Source organism: Nycticebus coucang, chromosome 15, assembly GCF_027406575.1.
Source record: "Nycticebus coucang isolate mNycCou1 chromosome 15, mNycCou1.pri, whole genome shotgun sequence".
NCBI lineage: Eukaryota > Metazoa > Chordata > Mammalia > Primates > Lorisidae > Nycticebus > Nycticebus coucang.
The window spans coordinates 70,042,753-70,070,600 of record NC_069794.1 but is presented as its reverse complement, the minus strand read 5'-3'; the positions used below and the strand labels follow the sequence as shown (position 1 = coordinate 70,070,600).

The 27,848-nt window shown below is 42.9% G+C and overlaps 2 protein-coding genes across 2 annotated transcripts in view; both read left to right on the top strand.

The window, feature by feature from the left end:
• The window catches only part of LATS2 (large tumor suppressor kinase 2), a 111,769-nt gene that overhangs the window by 35,024 nt on the left and 48,897 nt on the right, over positions 1 to 27,848 (top strand). The gene's annotated exons all lie outside the window — the stretch shown is intronic.
• LOC128566661 (heterogeneous nuclear ribonucleoprotein A1-like) lies at positions 26,409 to 27,830 on the top strand. The gene has a single exon (XM_053563618.1). The coding sequence runs from the start codon at positions 26,794 to 26,796 to the stop codon at positions 27,745 to 27,747; it is 954 nt and encodes a 317-aa protein (XP_053419593.1). The 5' UTR covers positions 26,409 to 26,793; the 3' UTR covers positions 27,748 to 27,830.

Genomic DNA, 27,848 nt, shown 5'->3' with positions numbered 1-27,848 from the left:
AAAGGGGTTGCAACCCACAGGTTGAGAACTGCTGGCCTAGAGTTTAACTAACATGCCGAAGATTACACAGTAATAAATGATTGGCCGAACCAGAAGTTTTTTTTGTTTTTAGAGAAGGAGTCTCACTTTATTGCCCTTGGTAGAATGCCGTGGCGTCACACAGCTCACAGCAACCTCCAACTCCTGGGCTTCAGTGATTCTCTTGCCTCAGCCTCCCAAGTAGCTGGGACTATAGGCGCCCGCCACAATGCCCCGCTATTTTTTGTTTGTAGTTGTTTGGCAAGTTTGGGCTGGTTTCGAACCTGCCAGCTCTGGTGTATGTGGCTGGCACCTTAGCTGCTTGAGCTATAGGCGCTGAACCAACAATGTATAGTTTTTATTCATCATTACTGTGCATGCGAAGAAAAAGGAAAGTGAGACTCTTACGTAGGAAAATAAGACAGTAAAAACTGACTCTGCAGAATATCCATTATTTTCAAGTTCACATAGAATGCTCACTGACAGACCATCAGTTAGGATACAGAGCAAATCTCAATATATTTTGAAAGACTGAAATCTCATAGAATATATTCTGTGACCACCATGAAATTAAATTTAAAAAAGTCTTCAAACACCTCAAATATCTGAATATTAAACAATCACTTCTGAGTGACTTATGAGTCAAAAAAGAAATTATAAAGGAAATCATAAAAATACTTTATTTAAATAATAATTAAAATATAACATTAAAACTTGTGGGATGCTGCTACAGCTATAGTACTGAGAGGAAAATTTATAGTTTTAAATGTTTATTTTAGAAAAGAAGAAAAGTCTGAAATCGGTTCTCTAAGCTTTTTTTTTTTTGAGACAGAGTCTCACTTTGTCAGCCTCGTTAGAGTGCTGTGGCGTCACAGCTCACAACAACCTCAGACTCCTGTGCTTAAGCAATTCTTTTGCCTCAGCCGCCTAAGTAGCTGAGATTACAGGCTCCTGCCACAATGCCTGGCTATTTTTATTTTTTTTATTTTGACATTGCTACAAAACCATTTTCACATAAAGTACCTGGCTATTTTTTGAGACTGAGGTCTAACTCTGGCTCAGGCTGGTCCCAAACCTTTCAACCTGCCTCAGCCTCCCAAGTGCTAGAATTATAGGCATGAGTCACCACGCCTGACCTACAAGATGAATAAAATTGGTAAGCTTACCAGAGAGAGCAAGTAAAGAAGGAAGATGGAAAAAAAAACCAAAAACACAGAGGAATCAAATGACCAATTTCAGGAATGAATGAATGGATATTACTATGGATTCTGTAGCTATAAGGGAATATATAAACAATAAGTTTGTTATCCAATAAATTTGGCTGCTTAGATGAAATAGACAAATTTCTTAAAGACAAAAACTATCAAAATGGATACCAGAAGAAATAGATAACTTTGAATAGCCCAATGTCGATTAAAAAGACATGAAATTCATAATTAAAATCTTGCTACAGGCTCAGCGCCGTGGCTCAAGTGGCTAAGGCACTAGCCACATACACCTGAGCTGGTGGGTTCGAATCCAGCCTGGGCCCGCCAAACAACAATGATGGCTGCAACAAAAAATGGGTGTTGTACCAGGCACCTGTAATCCTAGCTAATTGGGAGGTGGAGGCAAGAGAATCCCTTGAGCCCAGGAGTTGGAGGTTGCTGTGAGCTATGATACCAGGGCGACAGCTTCAGGCTCTTTCTCAAAAAAATAAATAAAAATAATAAAAATAAAATATTGCTATAAGAAAACTACAGGCTCAGATAGCTTCATTGGTGAATTCTATCAAATAATTAAGGAAGAAATAATGATAATCCTAGCCAAACTTTTCCTGGGGAGAATAATTCCTAACTATTTATGAGACCAGTATTACTCTCATTTCAAGATTTGACAAAGCGATAGTAAGAAAATGAAACTACAGACCAGTATTATTCCGATATCTTTTATAAACGCAATGTAAATATAAACTTCTTACCAAAATATTAGCATATGGCATTCAGTAAGATGATAACACATCAAAACCAAGTGAGATACATCCCACTTGGTTTAATGTTAGAAAATGAGTATAATTTACCATATCAACAAAAGAAAGAGTTAAAACCATTTATCATCTCAGTAGATGGAGAAAAAGCATTTTGCAAAATCCAATAGTTATTTGTAACAAAAACTCTGAAGTAAGCATGAAAGAGAACTTCCTTGACTTGTTACAAGGACATCAGTGAAATCCACAGCCAATGTCAACATTTGATGATGAAAAACTGAGTACTTTGCCTCTAAGATTGGTAATACAGGTCATTATGAAAGATTTGAAGTGCACAAAAATCAAGAAATGTAAAATCTGCACAGATGGAAGCAAATGAAGCCCTCCCTATAATACTGATAAGCTGAGCAAGTTGAAACTTGCATGGGTGAATCAGAAAGCAAATTGTCAAATCTGTTTCTTGGCAGTGAAATAGTGGCCCATAACACAGTCTGTCTTAAAACTTTAATAGTGATCCATGTAAGTCATGATGCTCTCTTTTTATCTTCTACTTGGAGATCCAAATTAGTGCAATAGGTGAAGAAAAAAAGAAAGAAAAATGGGTGGTGCCTGTAGCTCAGTGGGTAGCACGCCGGCCACATACATGGAGGCTGGAGGGTTTGAACCTGGCCCAGGCCAGGTAAAACAACAAAATAGCTGGGCATTGTGACCAGTACCTGTAGTCCCAGCTACTTGGGAGGTTGAGGCAAGAGAATTGCTTAAGTCCAAAAGTTTGAGGTTGCTGTGAGCTGTGACTCCATAGCAATCTACCCAGGTGATAGCATGAGACTCTGTCTTAAAAAAAAAAAAAGAAAAGAAAAGAAAAACGTACAGATTGAAATGAAGTAAAACTATCTGTATTTGCATTTGACAGGATCACTTTCTATAAAAAAATCCTAAGGAATATACAAAAATCTACCAGAACTAACAATCTCGTATAACAGTTTAGCATAGTCACAAGATATAAGGTTCTTTCTGTATGCTAGGAATGAACACTTAGAAGTTGAAATTTAAATTACATCTTAATTTATAATAGCTTTCAAAAACATGAAATATTTATAGAAAATTTTAACAAAATAGGTGTTAAGATTTGTACCCTTACAACTACAAACCTTTGGACAGTGTCTATGGCTCAGTGGGTAGGGCCACCGCCTGCCACATGTATTAAGAGTGGCGAGTTTGAGCCTGACCCCAGCCAAAAGTGTAACAAAAACATAGCCAGTGTTGGTGGCGGGCACCTGTGGTCCCAGCTACTCAGGAGGCTGAGGCAGGAGAATTACCTAAGCCCAGGATTTGGAGGTTCCTGTGAGCTGTGATGCCATGGCACTCTGCCAAGGGCAACAGAGTGAGATTCTGAAAAAACAAACAAACAAAAAACTACAAACCATTGCTGAATGAAGTAAGGAACATCTAAGTAAGTAGAGAAATTTATGTTATACCCCTAGACCAAAAGACTCAATAATGTTAAGATAAAAAAAATAATAATTATAATGTTAAGATGCCAGTCTTCAAATTTACCTGTAGATGGCACAACACAGTAAAATCCCAATGGGCATTACAAAAAAAAAAAAACACTTGAAATTGACAAGCTAATTCTGAAGTCTGATGCCACTGCAGAGGGCCTAGCCAGATAGCAAAAGGAATTTTGAAAAAGCATAGGTGGAATACTTAATCTAATTGTAAGACTTTGGACTATAGAGCATTAATCTATTGTGGAATAAAAAAAGAGGGTGTAAAGAAACATGCTGGACTAGATTATGGTGTAGTTGACCCTGAAGGTACAGTAGTTCAGAGAGTGTGGTATTGGCCAGGCTCAGTGGCCCATGCCTATATCCTAGTACTCTGGGTGGCCAAGATGAGTGGATTACAACTGCGCTCCCAGGTTTGAGACCAGCCTGGGTCAGCACGAGACCCCATCTCTAAAAATCACTGGGCATTGTGGCGGGTACCTAGAGTCCCAGCTGTTCAGAGGCTGAGGCAAGAGTTTGAGGTTGCTGTGAGCTGTGATGCTATGGCACTCAACCCCAGGGCGACTGAGTTGAAACTCTGTCTAAAAGGAAAAAAAAAAGTTACATTTCAACATTAATTTTTTTTATTTAAGTTTTTTTTTTTTATTTTTACATGTACATATGCTTATTAGGTTTCCATTTTTTGCCTTCACAAAATTAAAGAGGCTTAAAATTTAATAATAACAAAGTTTAAGATAAGGATTAGAAACAAAAACCTTGTAAAGAATGAACGAACATAAATACATTCAGAAAAGGAACATTAATATTTTGATAAGTATTTTTTTAGACTCCGTGTATACTTTATTTTTAAAAACAACAACTAGAATCACACTGTTTTGTAATCTCACCAGCAGTTGAGTTTTCCTAAAGGCATTCATTTGTCATTTTTGAGTTGCTACTTCTTTCCATCTTCATTTGTTTTCTTTGGTTAAAATCCCTTCCTGTTATTTTTCAAGTCAAGCTGCCATTTTGGTGTTTCCTGTTTTGTAGTAAGATTCTTTAACCTTGAGTTTAGAAATGCCTATTGTGGGTCCCCAGGGTGGAGGCAAGATGGCTACTGGAGCCACCTTTCCACAGAGGTTCCCCTCCAGAAGGAGAGTTAAAGGACAGAAGTTTAGCAAGTAAGCTGAAGGTTTAGAGCTGAGCCAAGAGAGAAGGTTGAAGAATGCACATCAGCCCTGCTGAGGTGAGCTGCAACCCCAAGGAAACAAACAATAGCTACAATATCCATCCCTAAGTGGATGGGAGTCCCCTCCCCCATGAGAATGGCTCACTGTATACTTTCTACAAACAAGTGAGCAGAGTTCAGAGGTCCTCTTGTTTTATCCCATGGGAGAGACCCTCTAAAAACCGGAACTCCTTCCCTAGAGAGGACCCACTAGGGTGAACAGTAGGGTTCACACCTCTGGGGATGTTTTAGAGAGACACTCCCTGCCTCTCTTGGCAACCAGAAAAAGCTGGGCCTCTACTCCAGTGGCAGCCTCTGGCGGAACAGATCTGGGACGGAGGGCGCAGGCCGCCTGAGCAAAGGGTAGGCCTGAGGTAGTACCTGCCTGGGTGGGGCACAGCAGGGGACGGAGACTACAATACGCGCCTGCGCAGAGATGGCATACTCTCAGGGTGGGACTGAGTCAGAAGTGCTGCTTTAATGAGCCTAAGATGCACCTGGCCCCCAGGGGATCATAGCTGAGACAAAAGCAGGCCGGGCAACAGCACCATCCCAGGGAGAGGCAGGAACTAAGAGCGAGTGTGAGCTCTACCTGTGCTTGCCCCAACACAGAGTGCTGTGGAGACAGAGATGCCAGCTCTATGAGAACTGGTATAGTGGCAGCAGCACAGGGTGGTGCTGAGTTGCAGTTTCTGTGAATGCAAACAGTGCCTGGCCCCACAGGGGAATATAACTGGGACAGAAACGCAAATTCTATGAGACTATTAGTGCAGCAGCATCAATCGGGTGGGGCTGGCACTGAGTGAACCGCCCCAGCTTCCATTCAGCACCTGAGGTTGTCAGACTTCAGCTCCCTCTGCATGCTGGTGGCAGAGTGTGGCGGCCTAACTGAGGAGCCATAGATGTCCCTGTGACTCAGGCGCAAACCTTTCTAAACTAAGAATATCCTATTTGGAGATAACAATGGAGATGAACCACAAAGGGCTGCGTTGTCTGTTCTGTTTGCCTACTTCTTTATATGACTAACTGAAAGTTACCGTGTAAATAGAGGTAGGGAATTAAGTGCAACGGTCCATTGCCCTAGGGAGATGATCTGTCTCCAGCTATGACTTGGCGAGGACCCTCTGGCACACTCTTTTCTTTAAAGCGTGACTGCCTGCATTTTTCAGCAAAGCCACTTATGCGAGCTGGTGGAGAATATCCCCCAAAACTCAAATCTAGCCCAAGTACTAGAAATGTTGCTTCTCAGAGCCTCGTACCTCAAGGAGCACAAATGAGACTGATTCACCTTACAAGAGTGCAGGGGACTGTGCCCCTTAAACAGACTCCTCAGAAATTCGAAAAATCCTTAATGAATATTACAAGAAACTCTATTTTCAGAAATATGAAAATTTGAAGGAAATTGACCAATACTTGGAAGCACACTACCTTCCTAGACTTAGCCAGAATGAACTGTAAATGTTGAACAGGCCTATATCCAGTTCTGAAATAGCATCAAATATACAAAATCTCCCTAAAATAAAAAAAGCCCGGGACTAGATGGCTTCACATCAGAATTCTACCAAACTTTTAAAGAGGAACTAGTACCTATATTACTCCACCTTTTTCAAAATACAGAAAAAGAAGGAATACTACCCAACACATCACCTTGATTCCCAAACCAGGAAAAGACCCAACAAGAAAAGAAAATTATAGACCAATATCACCAATAAATATTGATGCAAAAATATTCAACAAGATCCTAACAAACAGAATCCAGCAACACATCAAACAAATTATACATCATGACCAAGTGGGTTTTGTCCAGGGGTCTCAAGGCTGGTTCAATACTTGTAAATCTATAAATATAATTCAGCATATAAGCAAATTAAAAAACAGACTATACGATTCTTTCAATTGATGCAGAAAAAGCTTTTGATAATACCCAGCATCCTTTCATGATCAGAACACTTAAGAAAATCAGTATAGGGGCGGCGCCTGTGGCTCAGTGAGTAGGGCGCTGGCCCCATGTGCTGAGGGTGGCGGGTTCAAACCCAGCCCCGGCCACACTGCAACAAAAAAATAGCCGGGCGTTGTGGCGGGTGCCTGTAGTCCCAGCTGCTCGGGAGGCTGAGGCAAGAGAATCGCGTAAGCCCAAGAGTTAGAGGTTGCTGTGAGCCATGTGACGCCACGGCACTCTACCCAAGGGCGACAGTGAGACTCTGTCTCTACGAAAAAAAGAAAAAATCGGTATAGAAGGGACATTTCTTCTTTTTTTTTTTTTTTTTGTAGAGACAGAGTCTCACCTTATGGCCCTCGGTAGAGTGCTATGGCATCACACAGCTCACAGCAACCTCCAACTCCTGGGCTTAAGCAATTCTCTTGCCTCAGCCTCCCGAGTAGCTGGCACTACAGGCGCATGTCACAACACTAGAAGGGACATTTCTTAAACTGACGGAGGCCATCTACAGCAAAACCACAGCCAATGTCATATTGAATGGAGTTAAATTGAAATCATTTCTACTCATATCAGGAACCAGGCAGGGTTGCCTATTGTCTCCACTGCTCTTTAACATTGTCATGGAAGTCTTAGCCATTGCAATTAGGGAAGAAAAGGTGATCCTGGGTATCCATATAGGGTCAGAAAAGATCAAACTTTCACTCTTCGCAGATGATCTGATTGTTTATCTGGAAAACACCAGGGATTCTACTAAAAAACTCTTAGAAGTGATCAAGGAATACAGCAGCATCTCAGGTTACAAGATCAACATAAATCTGTAGCCTTTATATATATCAACAATAGTCAAACTGAAAAAACAGTCAAGGAGTCTATTCTGTTCACAAGTGCCAAAGAAGATGAAATATTTGGGATTTTACCTAACAAAGGACATGAAAGATCTGTATAAAATGAACTATGAAACTCTAAGAAAAGAAATGGCTGAAGATGTTAACAAATGGAAAAACATACCATGCTCATGGCTAGGAAGAATCAACATTGTTAAAATGTCCATATTTCCCAAACCAATACACAATTTTAATGCAATCCTTATTAAAGCTCCACTGTGACACTTTAAAGATGTCAAAAAAAAATAATACTTCATTTTATATGGAATCAGAAAAAACCTCGAATAGCCAAGACATTACTCAGAAATAAAAACAAAGCAGGAGGAATCACGCTACCAAACCTCAGACTATACTATAAATCGATAGTGATCAAAACAGCATGGTACTGGCCCAAGAACAGAGAGGTAGATGTATGGAACAGAATAGAGAACCAAGAGATGAACCCAGCTACTTACTGTTATTTAATCTTTGACAAGCCAATAAAAATATTCAGTGGGGAAAAGATTCCCTATTTAGCAAACGGTGCTGGGTGAACTGGCTGGCAACCTGTAGAAGACTGAAACTGGACTCACACCTTTCACCATTAACTAAGATAGTTATGGTGATTAAAGATTTAAAGTTAAGACATGAAACTATAAAAATACTTGAAGAAAGTGCAGGGAAAGCACTTGAAGAAATCGGCCTGGGCAAATATTTTATGAAGAAGATCCCCCGGGCAAAGCAACACCAAAAATACTTTACTGGGATCTGGTCAAACTGAAAAGCTTCTGCACAGCCAAAAACACAGTTTAAGTAAAGCAAGCAGACAGCCCTCAGAATGGGAGAAGATATTTGCAGGTTATGTCTCCAACAAATGTTTAATAACCAGAATCCACAGAGAACTTAAATGTATTAGCAAGGAAAGAGGGGCGGTGCCTGTGGCTCAAAGGGGTAGGACGCCGGCCCCATATGCCAGAGGTGGCGGGTTCAAACCCAGCCCTGGCCAAAAACTGCAAAAAAAACAAAACAAAACAAGTGATCCCATCGCAGGCTGGGCAAGGCACTTGAAGAGAAACTTCTCTGAAGAAGACAGGCACACAGCCTACAGACACATGAAAAAATGCTTATCATCTTTAATCATCAGAGAAATGCAAATCAAAACCACTCTGAGATATCATCTAACTCCAGTAAGATTAGCCCACATCACAAAGTCCCAAAACCAGAGATGTTGGTGTGGATGTGGAGAAAAGGGAACACTTTTACACTGCTGGTGGGAATGCAAACTAATACATTCCTTTTGGAAAGATGTTTGGAGATCACTTAGATATCTAAAAATAGACCTGCCATCCTATCCTACAATTTCTCTACTAGGTATATATCCAATAGACCAAAAATGACATTATAACAAAGATATTTGTACCAGAATGTTTATACCAACCCAATTCATAATTGCTAAGTCATGGAAGAAGCCCAAGTGCCCACTGACCCATGAATGGTTTAATAAATTGTGGTATATGTACACCATGGAATGTTATGTAGCCTTAAAGAAAGATGGAGACTTTACCTTTTTCATGTTTACCTGGATGGAGTTGGAACATATTCTTCTTAGCAAGGTATTTCAAGAATGGAAGAAAAGGTATCCAATGGACTCAGCCCTAGTATGAAACCAATTTATAGCTTTCTTACCAATGCCATAACCCAATTATAGCCCAAGAAGAAGGAGAAAGGGGAGAGGGATGGGAAGGGAGGGTGGGTGGAGGGAGAGTAATTTATGGGACCACACTGATTGTACATTTTATAAGAGTACATGTTAAATTCCCTAAGTGTAGAATATAAATATCTTAACACAAGAACTAAGAAAATGTGGTGAAGGCTATTTTAACCAGTTTGATGAAAATATTTCAAATCATATATAAAACCAGCACCTTGTACCCCATGATTGCATTAATGTACACAGGTATGATTAAATTTTTAAAAAAAGAAAAAGAATCTTTAACCTTTCTCTGGGTAGGTCTGTAAACTCCTTGTGGGGGCGCACCTGCTTATTATTTCCAAAGTTCCCATATTGTTTTCTTAGCCAATAACATAAAATGTGTCATTAATTGGACATCCCTTACGTCCTTTTGAAATTCTAAGATCTTACTTAGTTGTTGATCCTCAATTTCTAAAAACTTGAAACTTAATGTTCTCACTGTGAATGTCAGTTCCCACTTGACAAGGAGCGTGGGCTCTACAGAGCAGATGGTTCTGGATGTGTTGGGCTCCCCATCAGACTCCCCATCAGGCTCCCACCCAGCATCAATGCAAGCGGCCCCTCAGTCTCCTGCTGTGTGAAGCAGAGTTCACAGATTAGAAGCCAAGTGTCTGTCCCTTTTACAGTTGTGTTCTATTCACCTCAGATAGTGTCTTTCGATTTTTTTTTTTAATTTGTTTTCAACTTCTAAGAACCGAATTGCTTTTTTTCCTGGAAAAGTAGAAGCTCTGACTATTTATCTTTCACCAGAGCTGGTTCTAGGGCCTGCAGTGGAATTGGGAACCTTCTGGAATAGCTCTGCTTCAGTGTTGTTGCAGGGAAAATGTGGTTTAGTGGAATGGAGACCCCAGGTCCTGGAGTGGCCTGCCACAGGTGAGGCTTTAAGTGGAGCATCTGTGAGTAGATGCTGTGAGGAATTGCAGGCCCAGCCAGGGCCTGGCTGCACACCGCCTAACCTCCTCACTTCCTCATGTGGCTGATAAGAGAGAGGACCAAAGTAGCACTGAGAGAGCATATAGCTGGAGAATGAAGAGGGGACTTTTTATTACTTATTTATATATGGCCAATATCATGGGAAGAGTGATTATTTCTTTAAAGCAGGGCATTGTGGATTTTCCCCCCAAAGAAAGTCTGGAAACTCCCTTTGTGAACATAATGAATATCTTTTATTCTCTATTAGGGTGAATGATCTGTTTGTATCAACTCTAGTTTCATAAAAACAGAAATGAAATCCCCATTTCCCATCTAAAATTGCCCTTGTGTTTGCTTCTGTCACTGTCCTCATCTCTCTTTCCCTGTTGTTTCTCTGGCTCAGGTAATAAATATAGGATTCCTAAAGCATCTTTACAATAAACAGAAAGCTTTTCTCTGATTTGCTGCTCTCACTTCATCTCTTCAAACATTTGAAGAGAGGGACAAGATGTGTTTTATGGGGTTAGAATGCAGGCCAATCGGTGCAAGGTCCGTGGGGACCTATCTTTGCATGATAGGAGGAAGGACTTTCTAACAGTGCCATCTGAATGTGAGATGTCAGGCTTTCAAAGCTAGTGGGAGAGAAAAGACACGGGGTTGTGTCTGGAGAGTTCTGAAACATCTAGATAGATGCATGGCCTCACTCAGCAGTTCTCAACCCTGACCACAAGTCAAACTCACCATCACCAGGGAGTTGTGAGCACACATGTACATACACCTTACATGCATGTCTGCATGTATGGCACACACGTGCACACATATGTATGCATTCATGCACGTGTGTGTATACCCAAACACCCTATGCACAACTTCTAGAAATTCTGGTTTCATTGGTCCTTTGTGTATTGGCATTGGCATTTTTTTCTAAGCTCAACAAATTTGAGAACTCACTGAGCTAGTGTTCGCACTTATTCTTTTTTTTATTAAATCATAGCTGTGTACATTAATGCAATCATGGAAGTTCTCTTTCATAAACTCACGAAGAAGAGCTTCTATGCCTTGCGAAGTAACTTTGTCACCTTCAGGGATTCCTATAAGGCAAATATTAGTTTTCTTCGAATTATCCCAGAGCTCTCTGAGAGAATGATCTGTTTTGCTCTCCATTTCTCTTCCTCTTTGAGAGTTTGGGAGCGTTCAAAAGCTTTGTCTTTAGTGTCATAAATCTTTTCTTCTGCTTGCTCCATTCTGTTACTGAGGGATTCTACTGTATTTCTCAGATCTTTGAGGGCTGCAAATTCTTGTTTTAATGTGTCAAAATCTTTGGTGATTTTGTGTTTGAATTCGTTGAATTCTTGAGACAACTTTTGAAATGCTCCTTGAATTTCTAGTTCCAACTGTACCTCTATTCTATTAATCTTATTTGCAATCTAAATTCTGAATTCGATTTCTGACATCTCAGCCATCTGTTTATGAATGGGATCTTCTGTTGTGTCCGCCATATCTTTCCTTGTGGGGGAGGTTGATCTACTCTGGTTATTCATGTTACCGGAGTTTTTCCGCTGATTCCGTCCCATGATTATTTTACATTGTTTGGCTAGACAAGCAGAAAAAGGGAAGTTGATTTGGGGGGCTCCAGAGGTTGTGATTAACCAGCCCTTTGCCCAAAAGCTGGGACTGGTGTCTATACCTTTTCCCCTATAGCTTTACCAAGGACCTGTGCAGTGCTACAGCCTGAGAAACTGGGGACCTGCTTAGTGTGGTGGGGCTAAGTGGCTCTGTCTTGTTTTCAGTTGGTCTCTGTCCTACCCTAGTGAATTTACTCTGGGTTGAAGTTTCACCAGCAATTAAGTCACCCCACCCCCAACGGGCAACAATTGGAACAGGAAAATGCCACAACCATACACCCAGGGTACCACTTTGGATAGTCCTCGGGTGATTGGTCCAGTTCAAGAGGTCCATATCAATTGTCCCAGTCAGCACCTGTCTCAAGTGGGAGAGTTCAAAAGGTCTCTAGCAACTAGATAGCCTGGGTCTGCTGGCAGCTCGAATGTGACTCACTCTGGTGCTCCATGAGGTTAGAAGGACCCACCCAGCAAATAGTCTGGGAAGGTTGATGCCTCCTTCCCGACCCTGCACCTCTGTCACACCCAGTCACTGAAAATCCCATAGGGCTGTGACCCAGTTCCCTCCAATGAGCAGATGCCCAGGGGTTTGCGCCTGCCTGAGTCATAGGAAGATCTGTGTCTCCTCAGCCCCGCTGCTGCTCTCTGCCACTTTGGAGGCAGGGGTGGTTCACTCAGTTCCAGCCCCACCCCTGATTGATGTTGCTGACAGAACAGAACAACTTCGCAGAATTTCTGTCTTGGCTATATTCCCCTGCGGATCAGATGATGTTTGAGTTCACAGAAACTGCGACTCAGCCCCAGTCTGTTCCACTACCCAGTCTTGGCTGCAGTCTGTGTTGGGGCGGGCATGGCTAAAGCTCACACTCAGCTGTCAGTTCCAGCCTCTGCCTGCCTGCCTTTGTCTCAGCTATGATCCCCTGAGGGCTGGGTGCATCTTAGGCTCAGTAAAGCAGTCCTCTGGGTCCGCCCCGCCCTGGGAGTCTGCTGTCTCTGTGTGCGCATATTTTAGTCCCAGCGCTCTGCCCAGGCTGGTACTGCCTCAGGCATACCCTTTACTCACAGGGCCTGCGTTTCTGTCTTATATCTGTTCCGCCAGTTGCTGCCGCCAGAGAAGATGCCTGGCTTCCTCTGGTTGTCCAGAGAGACAGGGAGTGTCTCTCCAGAATATCCCCATGGGTGTGAGCCTTATTGTTCCCATTTCTGTGGTTGCTTCTCTGTGCCTCAGGGCACCGCTGCTCCTGTATGGTTTCCTCTCAGTTGACCATCTTCTCTTTACTCTCGTGCTGTAGAATCAGCACAGACCAGCAACAGCCCATGCTCTGTCCACCCCTCTCGAGAAAATGCCCAAGAATCTGGACTCTGTCAGGGACAGGCTTCCAGCCCTCAGGGTAAGAGTTGAGGGGAGTGCTGGGAGTTCAGAATTGCAGGGAGAGAATATACAGTTTTATGCCTGGCAGGAGAGTGCCATGGCACCCTATTAGGGGAAGGAGGTCCGTTTTTTAGAGGGTCTCTCCTGTGGGATAAAATGGGAGGATGTTTGAACTCTGCTCACTTGTTTGTAGAAAGTGTACTGCAAGCCATTCTCATGGGGGAGGGGACTCCCATCTGCTTGGCGATGGATTTTATACCTTTTGTTTGTATTCTTGGGGTCGCAGCTCACCTCAGCAGGGTTGATGTGCATTCTTCAACCTTCTCTCTTGGCTCAGCTCCAAACCATCAGCTTACTTGCTAAACTTCTGTCCTTTACCTCTCCTTCTGGATGGGAGCCTCTTTGGAAAGTGGGCTCCAGTCAGCCATCTTGCCTCCGCCTCCCTCTTCTCACTTATTTTATCTTCCTATTTCACCTTCCAGTTTATTGTCACAAATCATAAAATCAGCCACTCTGCGGAAGAAAGTGTGGAAATAATCCAAGTAGAGGTCTTTGTTTCTCCCTGTCATAATAGTGTGTGCAACTGAGAAGGGTGAGGAGTCAGTCTTCATCTTCTGCTGCCTTGTTACAGAACCAGTTTCTGGGGCACTGTACAAGCTCCCTGGAGCAAGTGCCCTGAGAGGTGCATAGCCCCCTGGACCAGAGGCTTGGGTGACTGACCAGTGGTGGGGATACCTAGGCAGTGTTGAATTTAAACACATTGGAGTGAGAACTTGGAGAAGAATTTTGTTTTCTCTAGTGTATAGAGCTAAAAAGTGTATAACAGAAATGCCTTTTTTAAAGCACTTAATTAGGGAACATTTTCAACATATTCAAAAGTAGAACGAAATGATGAACCTTTTATACACACCAACCAGCCTCAACAGTGATTCTCACATGGGCTGTTTTGTTTCATTTACCCAAATCTGGCCTCCTCCTTATTGAATTCTTAGATCTCAGACAGCATATCAAGAGATACCTTTTAATTTCTAGAGAACCAAGGACAAGTTCCCAACCACTGATACATCACTTAAAGATAATAACATGAATTTAGCATACCACTAAATAGGACTTCTTTGGTCCATAATGTCATGGCTACACTGTAGCATGACACAATGGGTGTGGTCACCTGGGCTGCATGTGAGCAGGAATGACTGTGCCTTTGGGAGATTTGCTTGCATGAGAGGGCTGCCCACTCCATATGGTGCCAGTGTCACCTTCTGTGCCTGGTAGTATGGTGGACACCGTGTTCTTAGTGGAGAAGAGCCATTCTTGTCCTTCCAGCACCTGCAAAGGCAGGTTCCCTTTGTGTAGAGAGTCAGACCCTGTGTAGCTGTGGCTGATGGCAGGAATTATGACTACCTGCAGGCAGTATAAGTTGTGTGTTGGAAGCAGGACATTTGTGGCCAGTTAGCTGTGTTTGAGAGAAATTCGTGGTTTTTTCTTCTTAACACTTCTTAGTACTTGGAAACAAAATCTTACAAATTAAAAATGCTATTTTGGTTGGAGAGATTGCTTTTCTGGCAAAACTTCTCAGAGGTGCTTCCTGGGTAAATTGTCCTGTACTTGGAGGCCGTACAATATTTAATAGAAAATTAGAGTGAGAATATAATATGGTTTAATATATCAAATTCATTTTTCTTTTTTTTTTTGAGACAGAGTCTCACTTTGTCACCCTTAGTAGAGTGCTGTGGCATCACAGCTTATGGCAACCTCCAACTCTTGGGCTTAAGCAATTCTCTTGCCTCAGCCTCCCAAGTAGCTGGGACTGTAGGCGCCTGCCACAATGCCCGGCTATTTTTTGCGGTGGGGTGGGGGATTGCAGTTGTCATTCTTGTCTGGCAGGCCTGGGCTGGATACGAACCCGCCAGCTCCGGTTTATGTGGATGCTGCCCTTAGCCTCTGAGCTACAGGCACCAAGCCTTTAAATTCATTTTTAAAAACCTGTCAACTTTGTTTTGACTGTAACAGCTAACACTATGATATATTCTGTGTACCTGGCATGAGTAGGCACTGTAGATAAGGTTATCAGGGCCCCTTCATAGGGGAGAACACAGAGATGGTGATTAGGGAACTTACTTAGGTCATGTGGGGAGGAGGCTGCTGGTCTAGGATTTGAACTCAGGACATGTGTTTCTGAGACACTTAACTGTTGGGCCATTAACAGGATAGGTCCTATCAGGAGTGGCTGAAGAACACCAAGAGGGACTCAGGGCTCTAGGTTCGGAAGGTATTGGTGTTGGTATGAAACAGCTTGTCATTCTTGGGCCCTTGGTGAAGGCTATCAGAGTTCGTGACCACAGTTTTCCTGGCCCCTGCTGCCCAAGCAGAGTAGTGTGGGCAACCCGTGCCCTTCCTTTCATCAGAGCTCCTGGCCCTGGCTGGAGCTGTCCTCTCCCCTTCTTAGCTGTGTCTCCCTATAGTACGGCTTTGTGGCCGAGTTGTGCTTTTCAGTATCAGTACCTGACCCTTGTCTGGCCAGGTGAACAGTCATAAATGCTTTCAGTGCTGTGGCAGACTTAGCTCAGCTCCTGCATGGGGTGACTTCTGTACATGGGGCAGTCCCTTCTAAGTCAGGAAGAAACTTGCCTTTGCTTATTTCCAGAGAATATTTTTTTAAATAAGTGTTTAGGCTTGACGCCTGCAGCTAGGGTGCCAGCCCCATCCTCTGGGGCTGGCGGGTTTAAATCCAGCCCGGGCCAGCTAAAAACAGTGACAACTACAACAAAAAAATAGCCAGGCATTGTGGTGGGTGCCTGTAGTCCCAGCTACTTGGGAGGCTGAGGCAAGAAAATCACTCAAGCACAAGTGTTTGAGGTTGCTGTGAGCTATGATGTCATGGCATTCTACCAAGAACGACAAAGTGAGACTCTGTCTCAAAAAAAATGTTTACTTTCTAAATATTTTAAACACCTGTCTTAGGAAATGTCTTAAGTTTTGGAGATCGTATGATCTATCATTTATATATCTACCAACCTAAAAATCTGTTAAAGTCAAAACTAGCTAATGGTTCTGCATATTATTCAAGCCGAGTGAAGTTGATTTAGATGAAACCAAATCAGCTTGAAATTTCCTACTTGAGGGAGAGACAAGATGGCGGACTGAAGCCAGCTTTCCACAGAGGCTCCCGTCCAGAAGGAAAGTTAAGAGACAAAAATTTAGTTAAGTATCTTGGTGGATTTGAAGAGAAACTTCTCTGAAGAAGATAGGCGCACGGCCTTCAGACATATGAAAAAATGCTCATCATCTTTAATCATCAGAGAAATGAAAATCAAAACTACTTTGAGATATCATCTAACTTCAGTGAGACTAGCCTACATCACAAAATCTCAAGACCAGAGATGTTGGCGTGGATGTGGAGAAAAGGGAACACTTCTACACTGCTGGTGGGAATGCAAATTAATACATTCCTTTTGGAAAGATATATGGAGAACACTCAGAGATCTAAAAATAGATCTGCCATTCAATCCTGTAATTCCTCTGCTGGTCATATACCCAGAAGACCAAAAATCACAACACAACAAAGGTATTTGTACCAGAATGTTTATTGCAGCCCAATTCATAATTGCTAAGTCATAGAAGAAGCCCAAGTGTCCATTGATCCACGAATGGATTAATAAATTGTGGTATATGTACACCATGGAATATTATGCAGCCTTAAAGAAAGATGGAGACTTTACCTCTTTCATGTTTACATGGATGTAGCTGGAACATCTTCTTAGTAAAGTATCTCAAGAATGAAAGAAAAAGTACCCAATGTACTTAGCCCTACTATGAATCTAATTTGGGGCTTTCACATTGGAAGCTATAACCCAGTTACAACCTAACAATAGGGGGAAGTGGGAAAGGGAGGGGAAGGAGGGGGGTGGTGGGTAAAGGGAGGGGGATTGGTGGGATTATACCTGTGGTGCATCTTACAGGGGTATTTGCGAAACTTGGTAAATGTAGAATGTAAATGTCTTGGCACAGTAACTGAGATAATGCCAGGAAGGCCATGTTAACCATTGTGATGAAAATGTGTCAAATGGTCTATGAATCGAGTGTATGATGCCCCATGATCATATCAATGTATACAGCTATGATTTAATAAATAAATAAATAAATAAAATTAAAAATTTAAAAAAAAAAGAAATTTCCTACTTGTACATGGTGGCTGTAAATTTAGAGAATACAAAGCCAACCATGGCACTGATTGAAGTGATAGCATTTTCAGAAGCTTCACGTTATCAATACAAAGACCTGAGGGATCTTTTGGAGGGAAGATGTTGGCTGCTCTGCTGATGACACCGTTAGTGTTTTTCAGAGTGCAGAGTGACATGCTGGAGTGAATGAAATAATCAGTTTTGTGGGTTACAAGTAGCAAAGTAAAGAAATACATCACCTATAAGTAAGGGCAAGTGTTATTTTTGTGAAATTGTGAATCATAGTTTTTTTGTCTTTTTTTTTTTTTTGCAGTTTTTGGCGGAGGCTGGGCCTGAACTCACCACCTCCGGCATATGGGGCCGGTGCCCTACCCCTTTGAGCCACAGGCGCCACCTATTGTCTTTTTTTTTTTTAACTTACCAAACCCCAGAAAGACACAGCTCCCGGCAGAATGCTGATTTCTCCTTATGGGAGGTGGCCGGGGCCAGGCTTGGTGTGTCACTTCATGTTTCCAGCTTTTGTTCAGTGCCATACACTTTGCTGAGGGCTTTGCTAATAGTCATCTGTAACTGTTGTGATGCTACAGAGTTCTTAGAAGTCTGGGAGGAGCACATGGGGAGGCAGCCCTCACACTGAGGGTGAGTTTGTTTCCAGTTGTGCCATGTTTTCCTCTATGGGGCTTGTGTATGTTTTTTCTCATAAGTAATCTGGTGCCACAGTTGCCCTCTTCTGAGCCATGGATTGTACTGTCTTTTGTCTTGAGTTTCCTTATTTAAGGAAACTGGACTTAATGGAAAACAGGTAGGCAGTTAAGGACTCTGCCTGTGGTGAGGAGAGTTTGTTCAGGTGTTGTGTTGAATTTTACAAACGAGAAGTTTTCCAGCAAATTTCTCACACCAGTCATTAGCTGTTGTTGGTTTCTAGAAGCACTTGGTTTTACTCTAGGTCACCCAAGAGGCTGCTGTTGGCATCTCAGTGTTTGCAGCAGGGTGATATTTCCTGGGCACTGGAGTGGGGTAAAATGCATCTGGTTATAGAAAATCAGCTTAGTTTTTGATAGTCTCCTCAAATCTTGTTTGTAACACCTACCTTGGAAAACTTTGAAAGTTGGGTATTAGCAAAACCAAGGATATTTTAGTTGTCTTCTTTTTTTTTTTAATTTATTTATTTTTATTGTTAAATCATAGCTGTGTACATTGAGATGCACCGTAGATGTGGCCCCACCCATTACACTCCCTCCACCAAAACCTCCCCCCTCCCTTCCCCTCCCTTGGGCCTTTCCCCATAGTCTTGTGCCATAGTTGGGTTATAGCCTTCATGTGAAAGCTATAATTTAGCTTCATAGTAGAGCTGAGTACATTGGATACTTTTTCTTCCATTCCTGAGATACTTTGCTAAGAAGAATATGTTCCAGCTCCATCCATGTAAACATGAAAGAGGTAAAAGTTGTGTTCTTATGAACAGAAGTTTGTGAGTAAGTTTTCTGGGTTTTTATTGAATTGATATGTATAGTATGGAGTGCAATACTGTTAGCTGTGTTAGCTCTTTTTTGTTGTTGTTGTTGTTGTTGGTTGGTTAGTTGTTTTTGAGACAAGAGTCTCACTTTTTCACTCTGAGTAGAGTACCATGGTGTCATTGCTCACAGTAGCCTCACACTCTTGCCTGAGTGGCTGGGACTACAGGTGCCTGCCACAACATCCAGCCGTTTTTTTAGAGATGGGGGTCTCGCTCTTGCTCAGGCTGGTCTTGAACTTGTGAACTCAATCAATCCACCCCCTCCTTGGCCTCCCAGAGTGCTAGGATTACAGGCGTGAGCCATAGTACCTGGCCCTGTGTGGTGGGGGCTGGGTGCGTGGCTTAATTAGGTATTCAGGTGTCTTAATTACATATTCTTAATTACGTATTCAGGTGTCTTCTAGTACACCTTAGAAATTCTGCTGCCGGTAAGTGAGATGTCCAATCTCTGCCAGAGTCCTGGTCCTTCCTATACCTGGAATGGGAGGCTTCTTGCAGAGGAGGATTCTGACAGCCCAAGAAAACATCCCACCCACCCCACCCTCCAGCTCGCTGTCGCTTTATCCTACAACTGACCTGGCTACTGCCAGCAACTGCTGCAGAACCCTCAGAGCAAGGGTAGAAGAAGAGTGGAGAGATGTGTTCCTAACCATTCTTGGCAAAATGCAGGATAGATGCAGGGTAGCTCATTTTAGTAGTAATCTAAACATTACTGGACCAAGAGAATTGTACTGTTCTCCCAGAATGCCATACTTGCAAAACACAGAAGGAATTTTTTTTTTTTTTTTTTGTAGAGACAGAGTCTCACTTTATCACCCTCGGTAGAGTGCCGTGGTGTCACACAGCTCAGCAACCTCCAACTCCTGCGTTTAGGCGATTCTCTTGCCTCAGGCTCCTGAGTAGCTGGGACTACAGGCGCCCACCACAACACCCGGCTATTTTTTTTGTTGTAGTTTGGCCGGGGCTGGGTTTGAACCTACCACCCTTGGTAGTTGGGGCGGTTCCTTTACCATATCTATGGAGCACCTGCTGTATGCTAGGTGCTGTTAGGCCCCAGGAATACAGTGGTGAATGTACTTCCCTCCTGGAGTTTCCAGTTGAGGATTGTCAGCCAACCAACAAATACATCGTCAGTACCTCTTTTCAAAACTAACTTAATTGTCATAAAACAGATGAGATCTTAGAATAGTTTAAATCATCCCAACTGGAAAAAGAATGTTATGTTGTATTTGTGAGTTTCTCAGAAAAGAGTTGTCATTTGTTTGAATCTGTAAACTTAAGCCACTCAGCAAATTATCATCATCATCTTTTTTTAAATCTTATTCCTCCTTTCCTGGGCTCTGTGATGCTTTAATCTTGTTGCTCGAGTTGGACTTCATGGCTGATAGTAGCAGTGCTGGCTGCAGAAACACACTTTTCAGTTCAGTAGAGTCAGCAGATACTGTTGTAGTCTGATTAAGGGATTGCTGGTATGTGCTGCTTCACAAAGCATCTCCTTAGTGGTGCTATGCAACCCCAGAAAGTTGTCGTAAAACTCTCCTGGAGTATGGCTTGCTAACATATTTATCAAGCATATACTTTTCATTCAAAATTGCTTCCTTTGCGCGGCACCTGTGGCTCAGTGAGTAGGGTGCTGACCCCATATATCGAGGGTGGCGGGTTCAAACCCAGCCCCAGTCAAACTGCAACAAAAAAATAGCTGGGTTTTGTGGCGGGCGCCTGTAATCCCAGCTACTCAGGAGGCTGAGGCAAGAGAATCGCCTAAGTCCAAGAGCTGGAGGTTGCTGTGAGTTGTGATGCCATGGCAATCTACCGAGGGCAACAAGTGAGACTCAGTCTCTAAAAAAAAAAAAAAAAAAAAAAAATTGCTTCCTCGTGGCAGTTCCTTAGCAAGGATCTAGCTAAGCCAGGCTGTGACAGCACCCAAAAGTGGTTTCTTTGGCTCAGGTGACCTGGCTGTTATTGCTATCTGTAGCCAGTGTGTTTCAGTAGTGCAGTCTAGTTCAGAGGGGTCGTGTGGCCTGAGAAAATAGCCATTTGCATTGCCGACTGTTTTTTTCTCAGCTGTGGGGAAACAAGCAAAGCCACTAAACTTGGGAGAGCCTCTCCCGTCCAGGGAGTCCTGGGAGCAGCCTACGTACCTTTCCTTTGCCCACGACCTCAGTGCCCAGCTTGTTTTTTATCCTAATTGTCGTATATCTGTTTTTCCTGTATTATTTGGTATTTTAACCACACCTGCTTTGCTTTTAAATACAAATTTGATAAAAGGACATTCAGAAAGTAAATAAAGAGAATATTCCAGTGCAAACATGAAAGAAACAAGGCCTTCTGGAGGCCGCCTTAAAAAAACCCAATCACAGCCTTATCAGTTTTTGATCTTGTGTTCAGAAAATGTGGACTCTTTCCAGTAATTAGTATTTTATTAATCATAGCCCAAGAAATGAGAATATTATTAGGCATCAAGGACTTAAAGGTCCGGTTGGTCAAACATACTGAGCAGAGTTGGCAGTCTGGAAAGCAGCAGATGGGCCTGACTCGCCCCAGCAGGCTGGCATGAGAGACCTTTTGAGTGTAAGAACATCCACCACGACCAAACACAGTGCCCACAAGCAAAAAGACTTTCTCCTGCTCTGTCACCATTGCATCCCCCATAGCAAGAATGCAGTCACACACTCTTGGGTTAGTTATTCCCAGTTCTGAGTGAATGAAACACTACAGCGTAGACCATGAGGTTCCTGCCTGGAAAAGGTTTCTGTACCTTACTTAGTTTCTTTGTAATAGAACCAAGTACTTAGAGCTACTTCTCTTCCCATCCCCATCCATGTTATCTTGGTAACTTTCAGTAAATAGCTAATCTATTTTAGTCTGTCCATCTTTACAGTGTGGCTTATAATGCTTTTTTCCTCAGGGTGATGGGGGACTGACAGGGAGTTCATTAGGAGAAGAGTCTTGCACAGCTCCTGCCCTTCATTAGCGCTGTTCATTCAATTGTTCCTTCATTCCACCCATTTCCTTTGAAAATCTACCAAGAGTTTATACTGTTAATATTTATTTGTTTACTACCCAACAGAGCCCTAAATGGCATTTTCTAAGAAAATAATAGAAAGGGCTGGTACACTGGCTCATGCCTGTAATCCCAGCACTTTGGGAGGTGAAATGGGAGGATTGCTTGAGGCCAGGAGTTTGAGACCAGCCTGGCCAACGTAGCAAGATCCCAGGCATAATGGAATGCACCTATAAGCCCAACTGCTCTGAAAACTGGGACAGGAGGATTGCTTAAGCCTGAGAGTTGGAGGTTATAGTGAATACCACTACACTTCACCCTGGGCAACAGAGCCAGACCCTACATCTAAAAATAACAAAAAAATTAATAACCGTTGTTTTGGAATTCTGCTAACTCTATAATAACCAGCTAGTATTTTGCCCCTGGATTTTCCTAAGTTAGGAAAGGAACAGAATAGATTTCTTGAAATTGCTACAGTAGCAAAGTCTCCACCAGTAACATGGTCATGTGGAATCAGTCTATCATGCAAAATTGCCTATTCTCAGAGAAAATGTTGCTGGACCTGACAAATTATATATTTTCTTATCTTTTACTGGCTCTCTGCCACTTGTGGGTACAGTGGCCAGTTTAAAAACCTAAGTGGCCTATTATGAGAAATATACCTCCAACCAGATCACTTGCAGCCAACTGTCTTAGTACAAATTTCATGACTGACTGAGACCTGTGGAGAGGGTAGAGAAGATTTGTGAATTCTGATTTTCAACCAGAAGTTGACACACACTCACCTTTAAAAAGCCAGTTTCCATCTTTGGAAAAGACCAAGTGAGAAAAAGCGGATATTTCAAAATAGCAGCCAGCAAAGAGATGAGAGGAAGTAGGTAGGGTCATGCATGATCCTAAAACACCGTGATGTGGTGCTCATTGGGTATGCGTTGCTCAAAAGTCTTCATATCACCAGCACTCAAAGGCAGTCCTGTGACCATCTTGTTACCACACAGCACCACGCAGTTCTCCTTGCCAGGTGCAGTGGACATGTGGCTCAGCTTTCACCCAAAAAGCCATCAAGATGCAGAGCAAAGCGTGGGCTGGGAGACAGACGGCTTGGGCCTTTGTCTAACATGAAGTACATTTGATGGTGTCTGATGATGTGTAGTATTTCATACACAAAAGTAGAGAGAACAATGTGACATTTTTCTAAATTTGTTTCAAAGACTTGCAGGAAATAGTCTGTGGCTCATGCTGTGGAGCCTCTCTGCTCTTCCACACCTGCCCCACCTGAGGCAACTGATGCCCCCACCCGAGGCAGCTGGTGTCCCGGGTTGATCTTCTCAAGCCCCCTCACGTTCTGCACTTCTACTACAGGTGCATGCTGTAGCCAATCTGTAGTATCATTTTACAAGTTTTGAAAAAATTACACAAAATGATTTTACAGAGTGCTTTTTCCTTCATTTTGTTTTTGCAATTTAATCATGTTGACAGATGAAGTTCTGATTCATCTTAACTGCTGAACCTTGTTACCTTGTATAATTATCCCACTTTTTGCCAGTGGACATCTAGATGGTTTCCACTTTCCTATTACAGGCAGAAGTGCAGTGAGTGTTCTTTTTTATGTCCCTTTGCACAAACATGGGGAACTTCTAGAGGGTGCGCCTGGAATTTTGGAGTTGTAAGATTTGAGTGTCTTCAACGTTTTTAGACGTACCTTTCTAATACTCCTTTCTTCACTTCATCAGTGCTGTCTGTCTCCATTCTTGCTAATACCTACTTGTGTCAGGAGTTTAGACTGTTTGCAATCAGTGTGAAATGGTCTCTCATTTTTTAATGAAGTTCCCTCATTTTTTAGTGAAGTTTTCTGATTGCTAGAGATCTTGGACTTCTTTTGACTATATAGGTTTTGAATTCAGACCTTACCATGGACTATGTGAACTTGGGACTTGTACTCTTTCCCAACCTGAAAACTCATGGTTTTGATAAAACATGAATACCTACATTTTACAGTTACAAGAATTAAGGACTGCATGCACAATTCCTGGCTGTGTTTCTCTCTTAGTCTTGAGAGAGACCACTCCCCATGCTCTCCCCCTCCCATGGAGTAGAGCCCCTAAGGCTGTGATCTGGAGCAGGCAGAGCCAGTCAAAGTCTGGAGGATCTTCCTTAGAACCTAAGCAGGAGTCCCCGGAGAACTGCCTGCCTGTGGACACTGTGCTGTAGGGTTTCTCAGTGAGCCCACACGGCTGGAGACACAGCAGCATGCATCACTATAATTCTGTACTGGCAAGTTTTCAAACTATGGTTTGTCATCCCTTGCTGAATCCTAAAATCAATGTAAAGGATTATAACTAGCATTTAGAACTGTGAAGTATTGCAGGGCATAGGAGCACTTCATGTAGCTCGTGCTGGATTAGTCATGAGAGTGGGTCCTGAGCTGAGCTTTCATGCAAAATACAGTGTATCCTGCAGAGCGAGAGCAGCCTTGGAGCCTGCAAAGCTCCCTGTGCTCAGCCTGGTGGTGGCTGGCCTACCTTGCCCAGCCACACTGCACCCCTGTTCCGCTCTGTCATACTTGTATCTTCATCAGGGCCTTTGCAGTTGCTGGTGCCCACTTCCTGCAGAGACCTTCAGGTCTGGGCTTCCAGGTTCCCCTTTAGAAAGGCCTTCTTCAGACGTCCTTTATAAAATAGTACTTTCCCCTGCCGCACACACCATCTGTATATTTACCTTTTACCATTGTAAACAGCATAGATGGTTGTTAGTCCTACTAAAATACATGCTGCTCAGCTTTGTTCAGTGCTATTTCCCCAGGGCCTAGAAGAGTGCCTTGCACATGGTGGGCCCTCAGTAGATGTGTTTCTTCACTGAGTGACTGAGTAGTAGCTTCAGTAAGTGTTCTCACATTCTAGTGGGGGCAGGCAGCATATACGCCACTGAGTGCCACACAAGGCATTCCAGTACACAAAAGACTGAGCCTTCAGCTGTCTTCCTGGGTGATTTATGGGCTGAGTGTCAAGAAGGGCTTGGTGGTAGGTCTAAGACTGGAGCTGAACCTGCAGAGGTATGGGCATCTGCCAAAGCAGAGTTGGGAGCGGACTGACGTTCCAGGCTCAGGAAGCAATATGAGCAAGGGTCTCAGGGAGTTAGATTGCCACCTATTCCTACAATGTTCTTTCAGAGTGGCAAGCTATCCTGTGTGGCCCACATGGTAGGTTAGAGTGAGCACTGCAAGCTGGAGCAGTGAGAAGAGACCTTGAGTGGTGGGCTCTAGGGGCAGGGGACCCACCAGGCTAGAAGGGTCTGGTAAGTAAGACTGAGCAGCTTCTGAGTTCAGACACAAGCAGAGTGGGGGATGTCTGTGTGTGTGTATGTGTGTGTGCATGGGAAGGTAGGGGTGATGGCATTTTTATTAAGGCTTTATTTTCTGTTTCTCTTTATTTATTTATTTATTTTTGGCCAGGGCTGGGTTTGAACCCACCACCTCCGGCATATGGGGCCAGCGCCCTACCCCTTTGAGCCACAGGCACCGCCCCATCTATTTTTTTTTTTTTTTGATGTATTCGCTTACTTTAATAATCATACATATACCATTAGACAAGAGAATTTCACAAGTGTAACAAAGCATTCTGTAGTACATCAAGGTTTGTGTATTATGTCCAGCCAAACCAAACCAGCTTGTTCATGAATCACTAATCACTCCCATTATAGGCAATCTGTTTAATTTAACACATCTAATTCTTCCAGAGAAAACAAATATATACATGTTAAAAAATTATTCATTTACCTATGAGTTAGTGCTTAAAATACCTATTTCTATCTCAAGGTTACATTTAAAAATTACAAAAGCAGCAAAAATATAATTTTGCAATTACAAAAGAACTAAACTAGAATCCATAATTAATTTATTTTCATGTTTACAATTGTGATTCTGAAATAAATACTACTACCATGCAGCTCTGTTGTAAGAGTTCTAGGTTTGGTTTAAACACATACACATATGGGCGGTGCCTGTGGCTCAAGGAGTAGGGCGCCGGTCCCATATGCCGGAGGTGGCGGGTTCAAACCCAGCCCTGGCCAAAAAAAAAACACATACACATATACTTTTAGTTGTGAGAGGCTTTACAAATTACATTCCATGCACTTTTTTTTTTTTTTTTTTTGTAGAGACAGAGTCTCACTTTATGGCCCTCGGTAGAGTGCCGTGGCATCACAACAGCTCACAGCAACCTCCAACTCCTGGGCTTAAGTGATTCTCTTGCCTCAGCCTCCCCAGTAGCTGGGACTACAGGTGCCCACCACAATGCCCAGCTATTTTTTGGTTACAGTTCAGCCGGGGTCGGGTTTGAACCCACCACCCTCGGTATATGGGGCTGGCGCCTTACCGACTGAGCCACAGGCACTGCCCAACATTCCATGCACTTTTTAAAAAGAGCTCTAAAAACAGCCAGCCAGTCCTCAAAACTGAAGTCCTTAATCAGTTCATAAGGTAGGCAGAAAAATGTTAAATTAACTGGGGTAAAGAGGACTCCTACATAACATGTAATATTCTGCAACAAACCGTGAGTACTTCAGCTTTGATGGGCTATCTGTTGTAGAACTAATTTCATTTAATGGTTTAAGAGGGTGGACTGAAATTTTAACACTGTCAAGCGCATTTAGGTGACATGTTTCTTTTTGTGTTTATTCCCTTGCATGACCTAGTTAGTGAACTAGTCACTAGTAATTTAGTCACCAGCCAAATCAAGCCCACAGGAAAGGAAGCCAATATTCAAAATATCATATTATTGTCTAAACCCATTCAAATAATTTATTTTTGAATAAATTATAAGATAAGTAACCTCAATAACTAAAACAAACTCCTCCAGTAAGACCAAGACAGCGCATTCTGCCTGTGGACGCTGCCGAGGAAGCATCGTTAAAGTCTCTCTTCCCACTGCTGTCATGTCTAAGTCAGAGTCTCCTAAAGAGCCTGAACAGCTGCGGAAGCTCTTCATTGGAGGGTTGAGCTTTGAAACGACTGATGAGAGTCTGAGGAGCCATTTTGAGCAATGGGGAGCGCTCACAGACTGCGTGGTAATGAGAGAGCCAAACAGCAAGCACTCCAGCAGCTTTGGGTTTGTCACATACGCCACCGTGGAGGAGGTGGATGCAGCAATGAATGTAAGGCCACACAAGGTGGATGGAAGAGTTGTGGAACCAAAGAGAGCTGTTTCCAGAGAGGATTCTCAAAGACCTGGTGCCCACTTAACTGTGAAAAAGATCTTTGTTGGTGGCATTAAAGAAGATACTGAAGAACATCACTTAAGAGACTATTTTGAACAGTACGGGAAAACTGAAGTGATTGAAATCATGACTGCCGGAGGCAGTGGCAAGAAGAGGGGCTTTGCTTTTGTTACGTTTCATGACCGTGATTCTGTGGATAAGATTGTCATTCAGAAATACCATACTGTGAATGGCCACAACTGTGAAGTAAGGAAAGCCCCGTCAAAGCAAGAGATGGCTAGTGCTTCGTCCAGCCAAAGAGGACGAAGTGGTCCTGGAAACTTTGGTGGGGGTCGTGGAGGTGGTTTTGGTGGAAATGACAACTTTGGCTGTGGAGGAAACTTCAGTGGTCATGGTGGCAGCCATGGTGGTGGTGGATATGGTGGCAGTGGGGATGGCTACAATGGATTTGGTAATGATGGAAGCAATTTTGGAGGTGGTGGAAGTTACAATGATTTTGGCAATTACAACAATCAGTCATCAAATTTTGGACCTATGAAGGGAGAAAATTTTGGAGGCAGAAGCTCTGGCCCTTATGGTGGTGGTGGCCATTACTTTGCCAAACCACGAAACCAAGGTGGCTATGGTGGTTCCAGTAGCAGCAATAGCTATGGCAGTGGCAGAAGGTTTTAATTATCCCCAGGAAACAAAGCTTAACAGGAGAGGAGAGCCAGAGAAGTGACAGGGAAGCTACAGGTTACAACAGATTTGTGAACTCAGCCAAGCACAGTGGT